The sequence below is a fragment of the Heptranchias perlo genome, chromosome 3 (assembly GCF_035084215.1).
Source record: "Heptranchias perlo isolate sHepPer1 chromosome 3, sHepPer1.hap1, whole genome shotgun sequence".
In the NCBI taxonomy this organism is placed as follows: domain Eukaryota; kingdom Metazoa; phylum Chordata; class Chondrichthyes; order Hexanchiformes; family Hexanchidae; genus Heptranchias; species Heptranchias perlo.
In genome coordinates this window covers 74,523,514-74,544,728 of record NC_090327.1, presented here as the reverse complement: position 1 = coordinate 74,544,728, position 21,215 = coordinate 74,523,514, and the positions used below count along the sequence as shown (strand labels likewise).

The 21,215-nt window shown below is 41.3% G+C and overlaps 1 protein-coding gene across 4 annotated transcripts in view; it reads right to left on the bottom strand.

Moving 5' to 3' along the window:
• The window catches only part of prex2 (phosphatidylinositol-3,4,5-trisphosphate-dependent Rac exchange factor 2), a 428,462-nt gene extending 407,479 nt beyond the window's left edge, over positions 1 to 20,983 (bottom strand). For all 4 annotated transcript variants that reach the window (XM_067980312.1, XM_067980313.1, XM_067980315.1 and 1 more), the window contains exon 1: positions 20,511 to 20,983. In XM_067980312.1, the coding sequence (XP_067836413.1) occupies positions 20,511 to 20,654 (144 nt within the window). In that variant the 5' untranslated portion in view covers positions 20,655 to 20,983. The remainder of the gene's footprint in view (positions 1 to 20,510) is intronic.
• Positions 20,984 to 21,215: the final 232 nt, after the last annotated feature.

The window sequence follows — 21,215 nt, the reverse complement described above, 5'->3', positions numbered from 1 at the left end:
GATGTAGCAGTAGTGGTGAGAATGATAACATTTAATGTGACTTTAACAAAAAAACAAATATAAATGAAAAACATGACAGTCTGTCAGACACTCTTGTGCATACCCTTCGTGATCACAAATCCTTAGCTTTCCGCTTCCTACTACTTCTACATGGTGCATCCCCTGTGGCTGCAGCAGAGGTAGTGGCAGTTCGCTCATGTCCATGCCCGGACTGCTTAGATGCTTTCAGCCTACGCCGTCTTGGTTTTGGAGCGCGTGAGGGCCCCACCAAAGACTGTTCCAACTGCACATGTGCAGGGACAGACTTGGCGACCTGGAGAGGAGGCAGCATTGCGGGTACTGGTAGGAAGAATAGAAAAACAGAATATTTTTTAAGAGTGAGAAATTATTAAATGTTGGTGTTCAGAGAGATTTGGGTGTCCTTGTCCATGAAACACAAAGTTAACATGCAGGTACAGCAAGCAATTAGGAAGGCAAATGGTATGTTGGCCTTTATTGCAAGGGGGTTGGAGTACAAGAGTAAGGAAGTCTTGCTACAGTTGTGCAGGGCTTTGGTGAGACGACACCTGGAGTACAGTGTACAGTTTTGGTCTCCTTATCTAAGGAAGGATATACTTGCCTTAGAGGCGGTGCAACAAAGGTTCACTAGATTGATTCCTGGGTTGTCCTGTGAGGAGAGATTGAGTAGAATGGGCCTATAATCTCTGGAGTTTAGAAGAATGAGAGGTGATCTCATTGAAACATATAAAATTCTTAGAGAGCTTGACAGGGTAGATGCGGAGAGGCTGTTTCCCCTGGCTGGAGAGTCCAGAACTAGGGGGCATAGTTTCAGGATCAGGGGTGGGCGATTTAGGACCGAAATGAGGAGGAATTTCTTCACTCAGAGAGTCATGAATATTTGGAATTCTCTACCCCAGAGGGCTGTGGATGCAGAGTCATTGAATATATTCAATGCTGAGATCGATAAAGTTTTGGACTCTAAGGGAATCAAGGGATATGGGGATTGGGTGGAAAAATGGAGTTGAGGTAGAAGATCAGCCATGATCTTATTGAATGGCGGAGCAGGTTCAAGGGACCGTTAGGCCTATTCCTACTCCTGTTTTTTTATGTTCTTATGTTGTTAAATCCACGTGCCAACCATCTCAGCAATTATGCTAGAGTCACAGCCATCAGGAATATCTTCCACTGACCCCAACAGAATTTCTGGACTCAGCGGAGGTTCCCCACTTTTAATTCCTTTGACAAGCACCCACACAATATCTACGGCACTTGCCACAGCAGCAAGGCTGAAAAATCTGGCTGTACAATGCTGGGTCCCCTCCCCAGAAATACCTGTAGGTGCACCCCATAGCTCTCTTACAAAGGGGTCTGCTTCAAAAATGTTTTTTAAAAAATTATGGCCAAATATTCATGGGTCCAGGCCTCAATCCCAACCTTGACCCCAGGAAGTCCCCACATTCACAGATGGACTGGGAAGTACACCTGATCCGATAAGGCACAACCAACCATATGCTGGGTCTCCCTGAATGCGCAATGTAGAGAGTTCCTGCCACCCAATCCCACACCCCGTTATGATGACGTAAGGCATGAGTTCAACTCCCACAATGCCATCCCAGAAAGTTTGCTGTAAGGGCAGGACATAGCATATCTGGGTCCCAACCTAGTTTCTAACCGCTTCAGTGTACTCTCACCAAAGTTAGAGTGGGAGAACACTGTAACAGCTGCAGATTTTCAGAGCCAATTAGTACTAATTTAGATGTGATGTGAAATTTTTGATGGGTCTTTTGTTGGTTTTAATGACTGTTAAAGTTGCAGGTTTATGTCCCAGTACTGGCAAACATGCAAGGCTGCTTATTGTAAGCAGCATGAGGTTCATCCATTCTTAGTTTGTCACAAATGGTCCTAGAGGATATTCTGATTGCTGTTTAGCTCAGTGCATCTACCTCTATGCAGACATGTGATTAATGAGGAACTAATGTGGAAAGTCAATCCATTCATTATATTGCTCATGTTTAATTACTTCTTGTAATTTTTTCCAAAAGCATGACACAAATTAAGGAGAAAAATATTGTACCCACTTGAGATATCTGGTCATTAATGAATACACACAAGCAGAGTGAATTCTATCATTTGCATCTCATACTTCATTTACAGAATAGAAAACTGAAGCTTTAATGTGTACAGTTAATAAAAAGCATTGGTCCTAACCTAACAAAACTTCAGGTATTTCCTTCAGATAGTTAAAAAAGATATGTGCACAAGCCTGGTTGCGTCAATGCTGGAGGGAGAAATAATTGAGGGACATGGTGAGAAGATGGGTAGGTGAGGCTGATGTTTCAAAAAGTTGTTGGCATTTTCATATTGCTAAAAATTCTTATGTTCTTACTTGAGCACATCATGAATAATGAATTATCTTGTTCTCTATTAAGTTTGTTCCAATATTTCTCTTAAATAGACCATAGGAGTTTACAGCACTGGAGGCCATTTAGCCCGTTATGTTTGTGTCAGCTCTTTGCTAGATGCAATCCAAAACTAATTCCAGTGCCCTGCTCTCCTTCCATAGCTCTGCATCTTCCTCTGCTTCATTTAGCCAATTTTGACTTAAAAGATGCATTGGTCTCAGCCGCAACCACTCCCTCTGGCAAAGCATTCCATCCTCCAGGCAATCCTCTGAATAAAGAAAGTATTCTTAACCTCTCTCCTCACTCCTTTTAAATTAATGACCCCTTATCACTAACTCCCTAACCAGAGAAAATAGAGGTTTTAGAAACCTCTATTAAATCTTCTCTTAGCCTTCTCTGCTTCAGTGGAAATAGTTCAAATATCTCTCTCCACATAACTATAGTTTCCCAACCCTGGCATCACCCTGGTGAATCTATGCAGTACACTTTATACGCTTTTAATGTTTATGATGGGGTGCCCAAAACTGCATAGAGTAGCCCAACCAACACTTTTTATAAATACTACTTTATTCTTGTGCTCTATGGGGTGCCCAAAACTGTGGCCTCACTAATGTTATGTACGAATTTATCTTGTGTGTAGCCTCCAATTATCTTCTTATTCCAATGCACTAATATGTTAATTCTTTTCAAGAAATCAAACAGGGAAAAAAAATGTTTATTTATACATTGGGTACAATCGGTTAACGTCATGGTTCACATGCACTAAATATACTTTATCTTACAGATATGGATCAAGTGTGGCCACAAGGCTGTCCAGCTTTGGGTGACATTAAGCTTAAGAAGTGAGATTTTGAATGTAGCTTTCCAAGGGGTAAGTGGCACAATGGTGATTTGCCCCCCAATAGCCCACATTATAGAGTTTTAGATAGACAGCTCCTCTTTCAATGTTGTGTGTGAACAGATTGGTCCTTATTTGGGGGGGGGGGGGGGGCATTGCAACATTCCACTAAGTAGTGCTGTAAGGAAGTGCCAAAGATGGCCTACTATTTCTCCATTTCCAAATGCACATTGTACATCATATTTTTGGATTGGCATATATTTCTTATGTGCTTCATATTTTTCCACATTATGGGAGCAGTTGAATTTTACCACAGTCTGTGTTCCAACTTCCTGCCAGTAGAAAGAACTGAACGAATCAATACACCACAGAGATTCTCGGTCTCTGACAATTAAGTCCAGCAAGCATAACAGCTTCAAATGAACATGCAACACGTGATGCCTAGGTCTAAAATCATTTATTTTCAAATTCCACTGAATGGAGCAGTGGAGCTATTTAATACATGGGGGTTTCTCAGCTAAATGGTTCTATTTGTGCGACAATGGACAGACTCTGCAAAATTTGGTCTTTTTTTCTTCTTTTAGTATCAAATGACATGTATGGAAAAACTAAGCATTCCTTGATATTAATGTTCAAAAATATTGCCATTTTCAGTTAACTATCTGGTTCTGTGAAATATCAACTATGGAAATGGGCAGACATCTCCTGATTTTGTATGATTAGCAAAGTAGTTTGGGGATTTTTTCTATAGCAGGAACGCTGTAGCATTAATTTGTTTAATTAAAGTTCCTGCTAGACAGGCATGAAGAAAGGCAGAAAGGCTGTCCATGATCAGTGGAGAATGTGATATTCTTCAGTTAGTGTACTGACAAATACTGAAAGAAAGACTTGGCTGATTTCTGCATGAAGCCAACTGAGAATGAATTACAAGGCCATAATTCTATGGAGCAAGAGCTGATGACATCATAAACCAAAAGAGTAAAGTCAGAACAGATTATTAATGTCAGTAGACCCCTTTCTTGAATTACAGCATTGAAGTTAGCATTTGTTTCTGAATGCTGTGCATCATACATGCTGGGCCCAGTTGTGATGCCTGAAGTGGCACGTTAAGGAAAATAAGTTATTCTATTGGATTATGATGTCTAACATAGTTCAGCATCATGAGGCAGATGCTACAGTATTCCAATTTTTGTTTCCAGAGGAGTGTACTGGTTTATAAACCATTTTTATATATTACATTTTAAAGTTTACTATCAGCACTGTGTATCTAAAACAAAAGCAACGCTTTCTTTAAGTACTACAAAATTAGTGACTTTGATATAAATGAGATGGAAGTTCTAGAAGTGCTAAAAAGGCTCAAAACCAATACATCCCTAGGGCTAGATATTGTTTATCTCAGAGTGCTAAAAGAAACTACAGAAGAGATTTGTCAAAGCACTAACAATTATTATGAGGGAGTCACCGGACACTGGAAGTAGATTGGAAATAGGCTAACTTGGTGCCAAGAATCATAAAGGGCAACAGAAAAGATAGAGGCAACTAGTGGCCCATTAGTCTTACTTCAATTCTGTATAAAATAATAGAATCTATTATCATGAGTAAACTTGAAGAATATCTGTACAAGAATAACCTAGTAAACAGCAGTCAAGAGGGAATCAGAAGAAGGTCCTGCCTGACCAGCCTCTGACTTTTTTGCAGCAATGACAAGCCAGTAGACTGTGGAAAGTCTATGACATGGTGTACCCAGACTTCAAAAGAGCATCTGACAAAGTTTTTATAAAAGGCTATCAGTTAAGGTCAAAGATGTGGATATCCAGGGTAAATCTTGGGAATCGATAAGAAACTGGCCGAGAGTAGAAAACAACAGGTACTTGTTATTCGAGTGAGAGGAGGTACTGAGTGGGGTGAACCAAAGAGCAATGTTGAGACCAATACCGTATCTAATTTACATCATTCACTTGAGTTCAGAAACTCAATGCAAATTGTTCAAAGTTGCAGATGATACCAAACTAGGAGGGGCAGTGGAATTGGAGACAGCAGCTCAGAAACTACAGAATGGGTTGGTATAACAATGGCCAATGAAATTTAATGCAGACGTATGTTAAGTACTGTGCATAGGAAGGAGAAATGGGGCACACACATATTCCATGAATGGTATCAAAACAGCCAACGATGAAGTTGGAAAAGAACTAGGAGTCTAACTAGACTCGACACTCAACATGTCATCTGAACAACAACAAACTTGCATTTATATAGTGCCTTTAACGTAGTAAAGCGTCCCAAGGTGCTTCGCAGGATTGTTATCAAACAAAATTTGACACCTAACCACATAAGGAGATATTAGAACAGGTGACCAAAGCTTGGTCAAAGAGGTAGGTTTCAAGGAGCATCTTAAAAGGAGGAGAAGTAGAGAGACAGAGAGGTTTTGGGAAGGAATTCCAGAGCTTAGGGCTTAGGTAGCTGAAGGCACAGCCGGCAATGGTGGAGTGAAGAAAATCAAGGATGCACAAGAGGCCAGAATTGGAGGAGCGCAAAGATCTCGGAGGTTTTTTTTATTCTTTCATGGGATGTGGGCGTCACTGGCGAGGCCAGCATTTATTGCCCATCCCTAATTGCCCTTGAGAAGAAGGTGGTGAGCCGCCTTCTTGAACCACTGCAGTCCATGTGGTGAAGGTTCTCCCACAGTGCTGTTAGGTAGGGAGTTCCAGGATTTTGACCCAGCGACGATGAAGGAACGGCGATATATTTCCAAGTCGGGATGGTGTGTGACTTGGAGGGGAATGTGCAGGTGGTGGTGTTCCCATGTGCCTGCTGCCCTTGTCCTTTTAGGTGGTAGAGGTCGCGGGTTTGGGAGGTGCTGTCGAAGAAGACTTGCTGAGTTGCTGCTGTGCATCCTGTGGATGGTACACACTGCAGCCACAGTGCACCAGTAGTGAAGGGAATGAATGTTTAGGGTGGTGGATGGGGTGCCAATTAAGCGGGCTGCTTTGTCCTGGATGGCGTCAAGTTTCTTGAGTGTTGTTAGAGCTGCACTCATCCAGGCAAGTGGAGAGTATTCCATCACAATCCTGATTTGTGCCTTGTAGATGGTGGAAAGGCTTTGGGGAGTCAGTAAATGAGTCTCTCGCCGCAGAATACCCAACCTCTGACCTGCTCTTGTAGCCACAGTATTTATATGGCTGGTCAATGGTGGCCCATGGTGGCCCCCAGGATTTTGATGGTGGGGGATTCAGTGATGGTAATGCCGTTGAATGTCAAGGGGAAGTGGTTAGACTCTCTCTTGTTGGAGATGGTCATTGCCTGGTACTTGTCTGGCGCGAATGCTACTTGCCACTTATCAGTCCAAGCCTGGATGTTGTCCAGGTCTTGCTGCATGCGGGCACGGACTGTTCATTATCTGAGGGGTTGCAAATGGAACTGAACACTGTGCAATCATCAGCGAACATCCCCATTTCTGGGTTGTAGGGCTGGAGGAGGTTACAGAGATAGGGAGGGGCGAGGCCATGGAGGGATATGAAAACAAGGATGAGAATTTTAAAATCAATACGTTGCTAGACCAGGAGCCAATGTAGGTCAGCGAGCACAGGAATGATGGTTGAACCCAATGCAAAGCAGAACCCAACAAAGCCGATAGCATGTTGAGTTATACAGCCAAGACAGTAGAGGACAAGTCAGAGAAAGTTACAATCAAACTGTACAGTGCTCTGGTCAGTAAGATATAAAGGAGGCATTCAAGTGCTGGAGATAGTGCCAAGAAGAGCCATGAGGCGGATTCCTAGTGTCAAAGGTCTATTATGAGAAAAGACGGAAGAAACTTAGGCTTTTCAGCCTTGAAAAGGGCATCTGAGACGTGATCTTAGCAAGGTATATAAGATAGTAAATGCTAGGGATAAGTTAAATCTGGAAAATTACTTTAAACTAAACTGAGAGAGTAGGACAAGGGGGCTCAAGATTCCAGCTGGTAAAAGGCAAATTTAGGACTGATATCAGGAAGTTCTTCATGCAAAGAGTAATCAATAAACAGAATGGACTCTAGGATAGACCAGTGGAGGCAAACACCCTAGAATCATTGAAAAGAAATAATTTGGATATTGCAATTTGGGGGCTTAAAAGTCTTTCTAGATAGATGAATTAAAATTTGCTGAGCAGCCTTCCTCAGTCATAATTATCTTGTGATCTTATGTACATGGTATCAGCAGCAGAAATGTATGTAGTACTGAGAATACTGGAAGCAGGCGGAGAAAGATCCAAGAGATGAATCATCAAGATAACTCTAGATAAGGGAGTTTATTGGATTTTTTCAGAAAAAGGGCCCTGATCGTAATCTCTTTGTTCCAAATTCCTAGTCTTGTGTAGAATTTGAATAATATACTAGCAACAGGTTAATAGAAAATGTTTAGATCATAAACCTGAAATATTTTTGCACTCTTGTAATAGTTCACAATAGTGCATAAACCGGTGATTAATTATGGGTGTTTAATTTTTTACACTAGCCTGTAAACTATATATTATATGGAACATTGTTTATTCTTATTTGATTACATTGTTGAGTATGCACATAGTCACTTAGCGTCTTCTACAAAGAACTTCACAAAGATAATGGAGATAATTCTGCCCATCCTTCCATAGAAACCCAGAGTCCTCCAATCACATTATTCAAGTGCCTCATCATAGGGCTTCTCACTGTCTCAAGAAGAAACGCCTACTCAAAATAATTGCCTTGAAGTTGGATTTGTAGTTTAGGTCCTTATTAAAGACTTAATGGCCTAGAAATTCAGGAGCGCCCATCTGTACATTGTAATAGAGCCGGCGTGGTAAGAAGCAGGGACTGGTAAGAAACCCACTTAAATCAGGTAAATGGGTCCAGGGATTGGGCCCAGAGTGCAGAGCCACGGGCTAAGAGTCGCGGGAGCCAGGGGAGGGAGATCAGGGGTCATGGGGCCAGGAGGATGGGGCGGGGATTCGGCTGCGGTGATTGGCTCATTTAATGTGAGGTCGGGAAGAGCACTCCTGCTCCTCATTCAGGTAAGTTACCCACCTTCTTTGTTGTAGGCGATGGCGCTGGCTCCCTCAGAACAAACCAATCAGGGAGAGGGGACCTCAAACAGGAGTTCGGGCTCTTATTTGCATATGCAAACGGGCTAACACCTGCTTCAGGCGTGAGTAAAGGACGCCTTTTGTTTATCCGAACCCCAACATGGTGGTCGATGCACTTCTGGCCAGATGTGTGCGCACGCTTCTTGTCTGCCATTTTGTGGTCCTAGTAGGGCGCTACACGGCCCAATTTCTAGGCCAATGATTGTTATTTCTGTTCGGCTAAAGTCAAGATGGTAGCAAATTAGCTTCACATTAAAAAAAGTTTAAGTTGGAAATATGGATTTCAGAGCAACTGTTTGGGGGTGTAAAGACATAAACAACATGATGGTTACATATAACATTAATTTAGAACACTGGGAGCTGTCCACGAGGGAAGTATAATACTATTGATAGTGACAGATTAAGTAACTGATGAACACTTCCAAACCAAAAAGTTTGACAGTCTCGTATAACATTTCTGCCCCATGGGTCGTTAAGTATATTTCAGTTAAATACATTCCCCTTAGACTAAAAGGTAAAGAGGTTAAGTCCTCTTCCAGGAGGTTTATACAACACCACCATAGAACATTCCTTAAGAGAGAGAGAAGCAGGCTAACAGGAAAGAAAAGACAGGAATACACTCTCCACCAGAATTGCAACTAACCAAAGTGCATGCTGGACAAGGGAAGGTAGTTTCCAAGTTCCCAAGCCCAGTCAATTCTCCCTTTCCCCTTTGACTTCCATTGCCACCACCAGGAAAAAAATCTGATCGCAGCATCTGTAACTTTACAATACTAGTTTACAACAATTGCATCAGTGATATTTGCTCCTAAAAGTGCAACGTAAATCAAATGTGCAATAGCTGTTAAAATGTGTAAATCAGTGTAAGATTCTGGGAAAAAACTAACAAAGAGGTGCAGAAACTATTTCTTGTGATGAAACCTCATTGAAGTACCAACTATTAATGAGCTCAAATGCCACAGATAAATGGACTGGTCACAGAAAACATCAGTCAACTACACAACATATGTAACAGACACAGATAATAATTTACGAGCCTGTAACTCATCCAAAACAGGAGACAGAAACATGATGTGACCAGATGTTTACATAAATATGCAAACACCATTGAGAAAGACATTTTATTTTTAAATATTTAAACTGAAAATAAACATTGATGCAAATACCTAATCTACTGGACAGACAAAGATAAAATCAGACAGAATGTGAAAGTACATCGAAATTCCATCTATTATTGCTATATAAACAATTATTTATAGCTGTTTATTCAAAACATATATTTATATGATGTCCTGTGGCGATGCACACACGGAGTCCAGACCAAGCACGGTCTTCAAGCTAAGCAGGGTCGGAGGGCAGGGGATAATTGAACCAAGGTCAACTATGACTATGGAGACTAGAAAGGCTAAGTTTGGGATAGGAAAGGAAGAGAGAGAGGGGCAACAGAAAGGTCAGAGAGAATAGTGGAGGAGGGGAGATGGGAAGAGGAAGGCAGGGACATTGGCTGGAGGAGGGGGGGGGGAACAGGAGAAGGATTGAGGAGGGGATATGGTATAATATAATAATAAAAAAAGTGGGTTGCAATATTCCATTTCAAAATGCATTGAAAAATCTTAGGTCAAACACTGTCAACAGGAAAACCCATATTAAAATTCCCAATACTTATCTGCAGCGTCCTCGACACAAAAATGTTCAGCTGCTTTAATCAATGACCTTCCTTCCATCAGAATGTTAGGAATGGGGCTGTTCAATGAAGTTTCTACAGTGTTCACAACTCCTCTGATAATGAAGCAGCCCATGCCAGCCTCCCGACTTGGACTGCCAAGTGACAAGTAACCTTTGCACTATATAAGTAATAGCCAATGACCATCTGCAATACAATAGAGTACCCAACCACATCCCCCCTGACCTTCAGGGCACCACCATTGCTGACTACATACTATCATGAACATTCTGGGGGTCACCATTGACCAGAAGCTTAACTGGCCCAGCTGTACCAACAGCATGGCTAGAAGAGCAAAACAGAGGCTGGGGACTCTAAAGAATAGCCCATCTCCTGTCCCATCAAGGTCTCTCCACCATCAGTAAAGCTCAAGTCAAGAGTGTGACAGAATACTCACCACTTGGCTGGAGGGGTACAGTCACAACATCCCTTAAGAATCTCAACCCCATTTACAACAGAGCAGTCCACTTGAATGGCACACCTGCCACTGAACTCAATGTCCACTCCCGCTATCACCAGCGCACTGTGGTTGTAGTATATACTATCTACAGGATGCAATGCAGCAATTCACCAAGCTTACCACGACAGCACCTCCCAGTCTCATAACCTTTACCATCAAGAAGGACAACAGCAGAAAGGTCATAGGAATGCCAACACTGTACGTTCCCCTCCCAGTTAAATGCCATTCTGACTTGGACATTTATCACCATTCTATCATCGTCACTGAGTCAAAATCCTGGAATTCTCCACCTCGCAACGATCACCACAAGGTCTGCAGCAATTCAAGGAGAAGGCCCACTACCACCTTCTCAGGGATGGGCAATAAATGCAGTGTTGCCAGCATTGCCCATATCGCAAGAACAAATAACAAAAATCAGTTTGAAATGAACACTAATTTATGAGCCAGCTAATTTTGAAAACATAACTAGCTGAATGCCTAATATAACTAGATTACAATTCACTCTCACTACCCATGGCACCTCTTAATATTGAGAGATGATGCATATTGATTTTTTGCATCAGGAAGCATTTCCTCTGCTGTTCAATGTCCTCATTCTGAAACCTCAATTCACCAGAACTACTTAAAAACCTTACATTTCCAGTGCACAATAGTGCCATGAATGCACTTTCAACATGAAGGTAATACCTCTGAGTGCTGTCTCATTGTTACTTCACGCAAGAAACTTAACAATCCAAGAGCAAAATGCTGTAGATAATCTCATTGATATCTCAGATGTATAATGTGATTATAAAATTAGAGTGTTCCATGCATGCTTGTTTCCGTTTTAAAGTATGATTCCCTAAGAATCGCTTTATATTTAAAGTAGGAGAATATCAGTACTGGGGAACAAAACATTTACCCATGTTCTTAACTTCAAACCACACACAAGAGCCCTCTACCAAATTTTTCCACATTCCATACCACCCATCTTTTCTTCAATGAACTCACACCCACAAGCAACTTGGGTACAACTCACATAGTACCGCTACAGCTGAATGCGGAGAGACTTTCATCCATCAGCGTTGAATGGACCTGAACGCAGATTAGAGTTGAAAGAATAGTTTGCTAATACACCATACTATCCAGTTACCTATTCTGGGTACATTTCAAGACCAGTATGATACAGTATCATACTGGTCTTGAAATGGTACAGTATATTTTAATTTTCTTTGATCATGTCATTGGAATTTTAAGAACTTTGCTGATTTCTTTAGGGTCACTCTGAAATCTACCAATTTTTGTTACTGCAATAATAAATCAGCAGTGTTCTGACAACTAAGACATCTGGAGCTTCTTTTGGTGGGAAAAAAATGAATATGAGTGCAGTCCCTCTTAATCAACAGGGGAATAATTCCGCACTGACAGCAATTCCTACGGGGCAGAATTTGGAAGAATTGGAATATTTCTGAGGATGCTTATCAGGATGATAAGCTTTTCCTTAGGAAAGCAGCACTACAGATATGTCTGGAAAGTCCCCCCAGATGCCTTCACAAGTGGAAGAAACAGAGCAGAGCCAGTCTGAGGATGAGTCAATATCAAATACACAAACTATTGTGGGTCCATCTCAGCACCCAACGGCTCCGAGTGAAGGGTCATCTCCATCCCAAGAAACTCTTAGTACTTCTGAACAGCCATCGATATTCCAGTCTCCTGAACTCCAAGTGGCACTTAGACAAAATGTTAGAATAGGCATTAGGAAAAGTAGCAAAGTCACCAGTTGTTTGCACAGTGAAAATTATTTGTATATATTCTAAGATAGGTTTTGTTGAGTTATTAGAATGGTTTATATTGTGAATTTGTGTTTATCTAAAGACAGTAGTGACTTTATGTTTGCCAGTCACTGTTTCATACAAGGAAGAAAGGAGAAACTTTATATAAAAGTCTGTTGGTCGAAATGGAGCTTCTCTATGAAGGGAAATGTGCTTTGGCCATCAGTGGTTTAGGCTTCAGTGACAATGTCCTGAATAAGTCTCAATCACAGTTCTACTGCTGATGTTGGACTTGCTTTGCTTGCTTCCTCTTCCTACATCTGATATTCAGCCATCTACCATCTCCTTCTCCCTCCTCCTCAGCCTCGTCTGGCATGTCAACCTCTAGGCCCTTCTGGATAGCGAAGTTGTGGGGGACACAAGAGGTCACAACAATTCATGATATAATCCTAAGCAGACATCTAAATCTTCCTTTCAGCATGCCTACTGATTGCTCAATGTGAATTCTTGTTCTTATGCAGGGATCGTTAGGCTGGATTTTCCTCCGATTGGTGAGTTAATGACAGGGCTGGATTTCCACCTGCCAACGTGACCTAGCCGTTAACCCCCTGCTTTTTTCCTGAAGTGGCTCTAATTATGTATGCAGGATTGGTCTAGAGCAGTAAAACCACCGGTCCTTAGTTTACCACCATTCGGAGGGACGGAAATCATGTTGTGCTGCTACGTTTGAAACACTGCAGATAATTAAAGAGCCACATGTATTTTGATCATTCATATTACAGGAAATGAAAGGATGCAATAATGAATGAAGAAGGAGCAGCCTTGGTGGCGGCGGGGGTTCAGCAGCAGGTAGAATCCCCAAGTTTTCTGAAGTATCCGCCCATGTTGTCTACCTGAAGTGAGGGCTAGAAGGGATAGAACCCCAGGGACTAAGAACATCAACTCAATAGACGGTGGTATAAACAATTAAATGGGAAAGACAGGAAAGTATATTTTATATTAATAAAATGGATCACATAGGACCACAGAACCTGCTACTGAACTGATCTTGATCCTGACAAGCTATAGCCGTTAACATTATATTTGGCTCCATTTAGTGTTTTCTGCCAAGCATACTGCTCCATAAAACCATATTCAATTGTTGCAGGCACCTTTCTTCCCCCCGTACTTTATGTCCTCCCATGAACTTAGCAGACATCTGTACAAATCAGTGAGCAGCAATAAACCATCAAAGGAACTAGAGTGGATATTTATATGATTGCAGATATAGTAGCCCTTAACAGTTTTTTGTCACCGTGCCTTCTCAGTGCCTGAAACTGTGTGCCCATTCAAACTTAGCCTCCTACTCCCATCAGTTGGAGGAGTTTGGGAAGGGACTGGTTGGTGCCATGAGGGATTTGTGTATAACCATACAATCAACCCTGGAGCAGAGTGAGTTTGCTGACGATACAAAGCTAGGTGGGAAAGTAAGCTGTGAGGAGGACACAAAGAGTCTGCAAAGGTATATAGACAGGTTATGTGAATGGGCAAGAAGGTGGCAGATGGAGTATAATGTGGGGAAATGTGAGGTTATTCAATTTGGTAGGAAGAATAGAAAAACAGAATATTTTTTAAAGGGTGAGAAACTATTAAATGTTGGTGTTCAGAGGGATTTGGGTGCCTTGTATGCGAAACACAAGAAGTTAACATGCAGGTACAGCAAGCAATTAGGAAGGCAAATGGTATGTTGGCCTTTATTGCAAGGGGGTTGGAGTACATGAGTAAGGAAGTCTTGCTACAATTGTACAGGTCTTTGGTGAGACAACACCTGGAGTACTGTGTACAGTTTTGGTCTCCTTACCTAAGGAAGGATATACCTGCCTTAGAGGCGGTGCAACGAAGGTTCACTAGATTGAGTCCTGGGATGAGAGGTTGTTCTATGAGGAGAGATTGAGTAGAATGGGCCTATACTCTCTGGAATTTAGAAGAATGAGAGGTGAGCTCATTAACATATAAGATTCTGAGACGGCTTGACTGGGTAAATGCTGAGAGGCTGTTTCCCCTGGTTGGAGAGTCTAGAACTAGGAGGCATAGTCTTAGGATAAGGGGTCAGTCATTTAGGACTGAGATGAGAAGAAATTTCTTCACTCAGATGGTTGTGAATCTTTAGAATTCTCTATCCCAGAGGGCTGTGGATGCTCAGTCATTGAGTATATTCAAGGCTGAGATCGATAGATTTTTGAACTCTAAGGAAATCAAGGGATATGGAGATCGGGCAGAAAAGTGGAGTTGAGGTAGAAGATCAGCCATGATCTTATTGAATGGCGGAGCAGGTTCAATGGACCGTTTGGTCTACTCCTGCTCTTATTTCTTATGTTCTTATGTAAGGTAAGATTTGAATTGTCAGGAGGACACATACAAAGCAAATGTTATTATTTTCAGAATCTCTCCTGATAAGATTCTTATGCTCAGTGCCAAGTAACACAACCGTATGTGAGCATTCGCTCCCTATAAATCAAAATCTCATCTCATCTCATTCACACATTATCTGATAATGTAGCATTGCCCAGGTCAAACAGAAATAACTCATGTTATTCTAATTTGCTTACTGCAAATGTCACAAGCTCTCTCATGTTCACCCAGTCTTTGGATAGTGGAAGAATAATCACTTTATCATGCTGTTTGGCTTTGGCTATAACTTAAGAATTAGATTTATTAAAAGTATGGATTAAACACTTGTCGAAGATCAACACAGCAGATTTCATTCAATTACAACATTTAATTTATAGCTCCACAGTTCACAAAATAATAAAAGACGCAATGATTCACTAACTCTCTTGATAACATTGAACATGGACCAGCATCCATAACGCAAAGCTTATTGAAGTTGAGTCCACTCCCACAGAGCCTTCAAGTGTTCACTTCTACATCAATAGAACAAGAAGAAATGCAGAACTGGCAGGAAGCTCCTGAATATACTTCTCTGCCTGGCCACAGAGCTGTCAATCAACCCTTTCCTTCGAAGACAACATGTGGGACATCCCCACATGAGAACTGGGTTCAGATTTTACAGGCATTGCCACTCATTGGTCAACGATGACAGCCTGTCTCCACAGAATCTACAGGAAGCCTTCCCGGTAATGATTCTTGTTCCTTCAAAGGGCTACATTCCAGAGTTTGTGGACTGTGTTTTCAGCAAACACATCACAACTGCCTAAAAAGTGAATTTGTCCATGGAAAAATATACAAGAACATGGGAAAATGCAGGATTGCAATGGACTCTACATTCCATCTGTCCAGTATCAAAAACTAATACCTCTGCATCACTTACTCCTTCAAATACTTAACCAATTCTCCACTGTGACCCTGGACAGTCCTTTCCACTGGATCACCACAAGAACATGATCGATTTTGCTAGCCACCTGGGTCAAGTGCCTTGTCTTCCTACAATTTCCTCATTTGAAATTTATTTATTTTGTTACTTCCTCTGATTTCCAAATACCCCAGAAATTCTGTTGGGGAGACTAACCATAGTCTCCTCCATCAGCATAGAAAAGAAGAATATTCCCTGTTATCCTAACCTCTTTTTTAAAATTTTATCTCTCCTGACCAGTTACTTAACATGTTTTACCATGTTATTTATCTCGAGCCACTGTGCTATTTGTAGCTTTATAAAGTACTTCAAGAGCAATCTTTCTTTTTGCCCTTATCCCTGTATTTCTCCTATGATTTCCCACATTGGGTTTTTCCCTCTGTTACCCTTTTTCCCTAGGGGTATGCATCAGTTCTGTACTCTGTGTATAGTATTTCAAACATGATCCACTTTTTATCCATGCTTTTTTCCTTTAATACTGAGATGAGGAGGAATTTCTTCACGCGGACGTTGTGAATCTTTGGAATTCTGTACCCCAGAGGGCTGTGGATGTTGAGTCGTTGAATATCTTCAAGGCTGAGATAGACAGATTTTTGGACTCTAGGGGAATCAAGGGATATGGGGATCGGGCGGGAAAATGGAGTTGTGGTCGAAAATCAGCCATGATCTTATTGAATGGTGGAACAGGCCCGAGGGGCCATGTGGCCTACTCCTGCTCCTATTTCTTATGTTCTTAACAGTGTTGTCCAGTCAGTTTCTTTAGCTCACCTTTCATCCCCTCAAAATCTTCTCTTCTAAAGTTGAATATTTTTATTGTAGTCATTCTCTTTCCCATCAAAAACCTAACTTTAAGCTTCACCTTATTGTGGCCACTTTTTGCCAAAGTGTTCTGACTCTAGGCTGCTCTACCATCTCCTGATTGCTACTTAAAATCAGGTCCAATAGTTCCTTGACCAATTGTCCCATGTAACGATCCAATATTGTGCCTAGGATCCAACATTGCAAGTTTTATAATTTCCCCAATCGCTCTCTGATAATTTGAAGTCACCCATAACAATTGCATCTGTTCCTGTACTTGCTTCATTTATTTGGCGGTAAAATTATTGGCCCACTCTCTCCTCTTGACCTGGCGATCAATAGCAGATGCCCACAATTAATTTCCTTCCCCTTATGTCGCTTATCCTTATCTACAGGATTTCCACCTTTTCCACACCCATCCACAATAGGTCAATACCGAACTGGGTCTCCGTGATGCCAAGGATATAATAACCTCCCTCTCCAGCAAGAACCTGCAGATATAGGATCATAGCAACAGGAGTAGGCCATTCAGCCCCTCGAGCCTGTTCCACCATTCAATTAGAACATGGCTGATCTATACCTTAACTCTATTTACCCGCCTTTGATCCCTATCACGCGATACTCTTACCTAACAAAGATCTATTGGTCCAGTCTTGAAAATTTCAATTGACCTAGCAGTCGCAGTCTTTTGAGGAAGAGAGTTCCGGATTTCTACTACCTATTATGTGAGAAAGTCCTTCCTGATTTCACTCCTAAATGGTCTAGCTCTAATTTTAAGATTATGCCCTCTTGTTCTGGAATTCCCCATCAGAGGAAATAGTTTTTCTGTATCAACCCTATCGAATCCCTTTATCATTTTAAAGACCTTGATTAGATCATCCTTTAACCTGCTAATGGGAATACAAACAAAGTTTATGCAACCTGTCCTCATAATTTAACCTTTTAAACCCTGGTAACATTCAGATGAATCTGCACCGTACCCCTCCAAGGTCAATATATCTTTGCTGCGATTCAGTGCCCAAAGCTGAGAGCAGTACTACAGATGGGGTCTGACCAAGGGTCTGTACAACTGAAGCATAACTTCCTCACCTTTGTATTACAACCCCCTTGAGATAAAGGCCAACATTCTATTAACCTTTTTGGTCACTTTTTGTACCTGTGCTCTAGCCTTTAGTGATTTTTGCACATGGACACCAACATCCCTTTGCTCCTCCACAGCTTCTAGTCTCTCACCATTAAGAAAATGTTCTGATTTGTCTTTCTTGAATCTAAAGTAGATGACCTCACACCTCTCCACATTGAACTCCATCTGCTATGGTTTTGCCCACTCAGCCTGTCTACATTTCTTTGTTGAGTCTATATCTCTAGTCTGTTTATGTCCCTTTGTAACTTCCTGCTCCCATCCACACAACTTACTATGACTCCTAACAGTACCATCTGCAAACTTGTTTATACAACTCTGCATTCCTTCATCCAAGTCATTAACATATATGGTGAAAAGCTGATGCCCCAGTACAAATCCCTGGGGAACATCACTTGTCACATCCCACCAATCAGCGAACATTATCTTTACCTCTACTCTCTGTCTCCTACCTCCCAACCAATTACCAATCCATGTCACAAGGTTACCTCCAATTCCATGCGCTTTCATTTTTGCTAATTATCTCTCATGCTGAACCTTACGAAATGCCTCTTGGAAGTCCATTAAGACAACATCCATAGACACTCCCCTTTCCACCATGCTAGCAAACTCCTCAAAATTTCAACTATCGATTAGTCACGCATGACCTACCCTTCACAAGTCCATGCTCTCGTTGATCAGCGGATACTTGCCCAAGTGATCAGTCACTGTCTCTAATTATAGATTTCAGTAACTTCCCATAATTGGTGTTAAACTTACAGGTCTGTGGATACCTGGTTTCTCCCTCCCTCCCTTCTTAAATAATCTCTTATTTTGTCCTGAAGACTCCTATCATTCATACATAAAAGTTCCCACCCTAGACTGATGTATTTACTTTGTCACTATTTTCCCATGTTGTCATATCCTTATACTTCCCACACTTACCTGTGTCTGCACTTGGAACTATCATCTACCAGGCCTTGGTTGACTCAAAAGTTTAACATAAACGTGACAATTGGAAGTAAGTTTTTGTAGACAGGAAATGCATACTGACACAAGTTTTGTGATATATTATTAGTTGATCTTCAATGGCATGACACACAGTCAAAATAAGTGTAGTCTCTGGGTGAAGCAGGCTTAGAAGGGAATGGATAGTTGAACCAGGGTGTGCAGAGGTAATTCAGTCCCCACTTTAAATTTATGTATTCTGTACTTATTTTTATATAATATTTTGATTGTATATTATAGTTAATAACATAACATACAGAAATGTGGGAAGCAGAGAAGTTGTGTGGAGTATTTCTCTGCAGTACAAGCTCGGGAGCTGGGAGACACAAAACTAAGGTGCTACCACGCCGCCACTGGTGGGTGGGTGTAATTACAGCATGACAATTTTACAGATGGACATATTATATATAACATGGGCAGGGGAATTTATAATGGAAAAACTGACAGGAACTGTGTGCTAATGTAACTTTTTTAATTTATTGTGTAGATATACCTGGCAAGTTTCTAAAAAATCTAGTTATCTGACTGTTTAGGCAAGATCTAACTATTCAATCAGAAAGTCAGAACCAAGTCAAATCCTGTTTTCTAATTGGATCGATATGAATCTGCTGCAATGTTTATTTGTATGAGGAATGCCTGGCTTTGCAGTGCCGACACACATATCGGTTTGCAAGTATTATGATGTTAATTTTGTGAATGGGCCAGTTTAACACTGCAACTTTAACGATGTAAACTGAATGCCCAAACTGTCGGGTTTGGGCATTCAAAACAGATTTTGTTCTTCTGATTTATTGGGAATTCTCGTTGAAAATCGTCCTCGCCCCGCTTAACGGCATTCTAAATTGCGACGATATTATATAATGTAACTCAATTACATGACCATGTTATCGCTGAAATTTACAAGGCAGTTAAAAGCGTCCAAAAAGAAATCCCATTTTTGGTTTTGTTGTATTTTTCCTTCAGGATACCAACCATTTCACAGCCTATTGTCTGGTCTCTTTCCCAGTCCCTCAGGGCTCCCTTAAGTACGGAAATAAAGTTTGTATAAATAGGCACCAAATTCCCGGGATTCGCGTCATTTCCTCTCTAATTACAGAAAAGCCAAATCGCCTTTTTCCAAGCATTTCCCGCAGGGCTACTCATTGTGCTGTGCAAATTTTCTCACCATCTGCACAGTTTCTACTGATAAAAACATTGTTGGCATTTTCGGTATTTCTTAGAAGGCACCTGAACTGTATTTATTCTGCAGACTGGGTCGCCATTGCCACAATATGGAACAGTAGGACTGCTCTTGATTATAAAGCTGATCAGGACATTCAACCACATGGGGGAAAGCTGTGTACGACGCCGACCACAGCAATCCGAAATGTAACTGTTAGAGCCCATTGAAATGGTAAACACAAAACCTGAACTATCACAACATTTATTTGGCGCTCAAAAAAATAAGAATGAAGTTTGTGCCATATATGTCGTGGGGCACAGATTGGCGTTTACAGGTATCGCTTTATGATGAGCAACGTGTTTGGACTTGTAACCATACCAGGACCTTTACTGCAATACTTTTAAGGGGGGTGGTCTTCAGAAATGATTAAAAAGTGGATCTATTTTGTCTTCACTCAGTCATACGTGCTATGTATGCAAAATTAAATGTGACAGATTTTTACTCTTCCAACGATTCGCCAATCAATATTAAATCAATCAATTATCTGATTATAACACATTGAGCGAGATTCATAAACTTTCACCTGGCTTATTAACAAATTAATAATAGCAGCACGTTCTCTCAAACACAATCTATCATTCGACTTTAACCAAACTTCACTATAGCAACTCAGTTTTTGAAGACCTTTGTGACGCTGACAAAAATATACATTACTACAGCTGTAACTTAAACAGGTCTATGAAACTTGTTCAAGTTAGAAAGAGATAGTTTAAAAAGCAACAAATGTTTGTAAACTTACGGAGACGAGAAACTCCAGTGTCTCCACATAATCCCTCTCAGTCTTCAGGATTTCAGTCAAAACACAAACTCGAAGGCGAAGCTGCTTCTCCAAATCTTTGCCGCTAATTTCTCCTTTACTCTCCGACTTTCCCTCTTCGGTCATTTTACTTCAGCGATACCTTTTTATTTAACCTATTACCAGCAGCTCACGCCGTTGTACCACTACTTCGTTTCCCTTTTTTAAAAAAAAAGTTTTTTCCTCGTCACTTCAGAGGCATCAATCCGTCAACAAGAGGAGAAATGAACATTGTTTTCCTCAGATTTCGGCGAGTTTGAAGCTAATGTTTAAGAAGTGGGGTGGGGGGTAGTTTCCCGTCAGCTGGGCGATTCGAATAAATCAAGGAGGCAGCCGAGTCGGGGAGGGCAGTAGAGGGCATGGGAGGGCAGGCGGTCCGTGTTGACTAAATGTTGCGGGGAGCAACCACATGGAATAAACTGTGGGAAAGGCACTGTTACATTTACACATTCATCAAAAACTTCCATGTGACGCCCGGCGGTCTCAGGAAAGAGGAAAGGAAAACAACCTTGGAAATTGAAGCGTGCGACACAGCCACACAAGTGTCATTGAAAACGCACTCCTTCTGTTTCACAACATTGTGCACACTGCAAGCTCTTAACATTAATAATGTTTCCATAAAGTCTGCATTCAGTCCTGGTTTTGTAC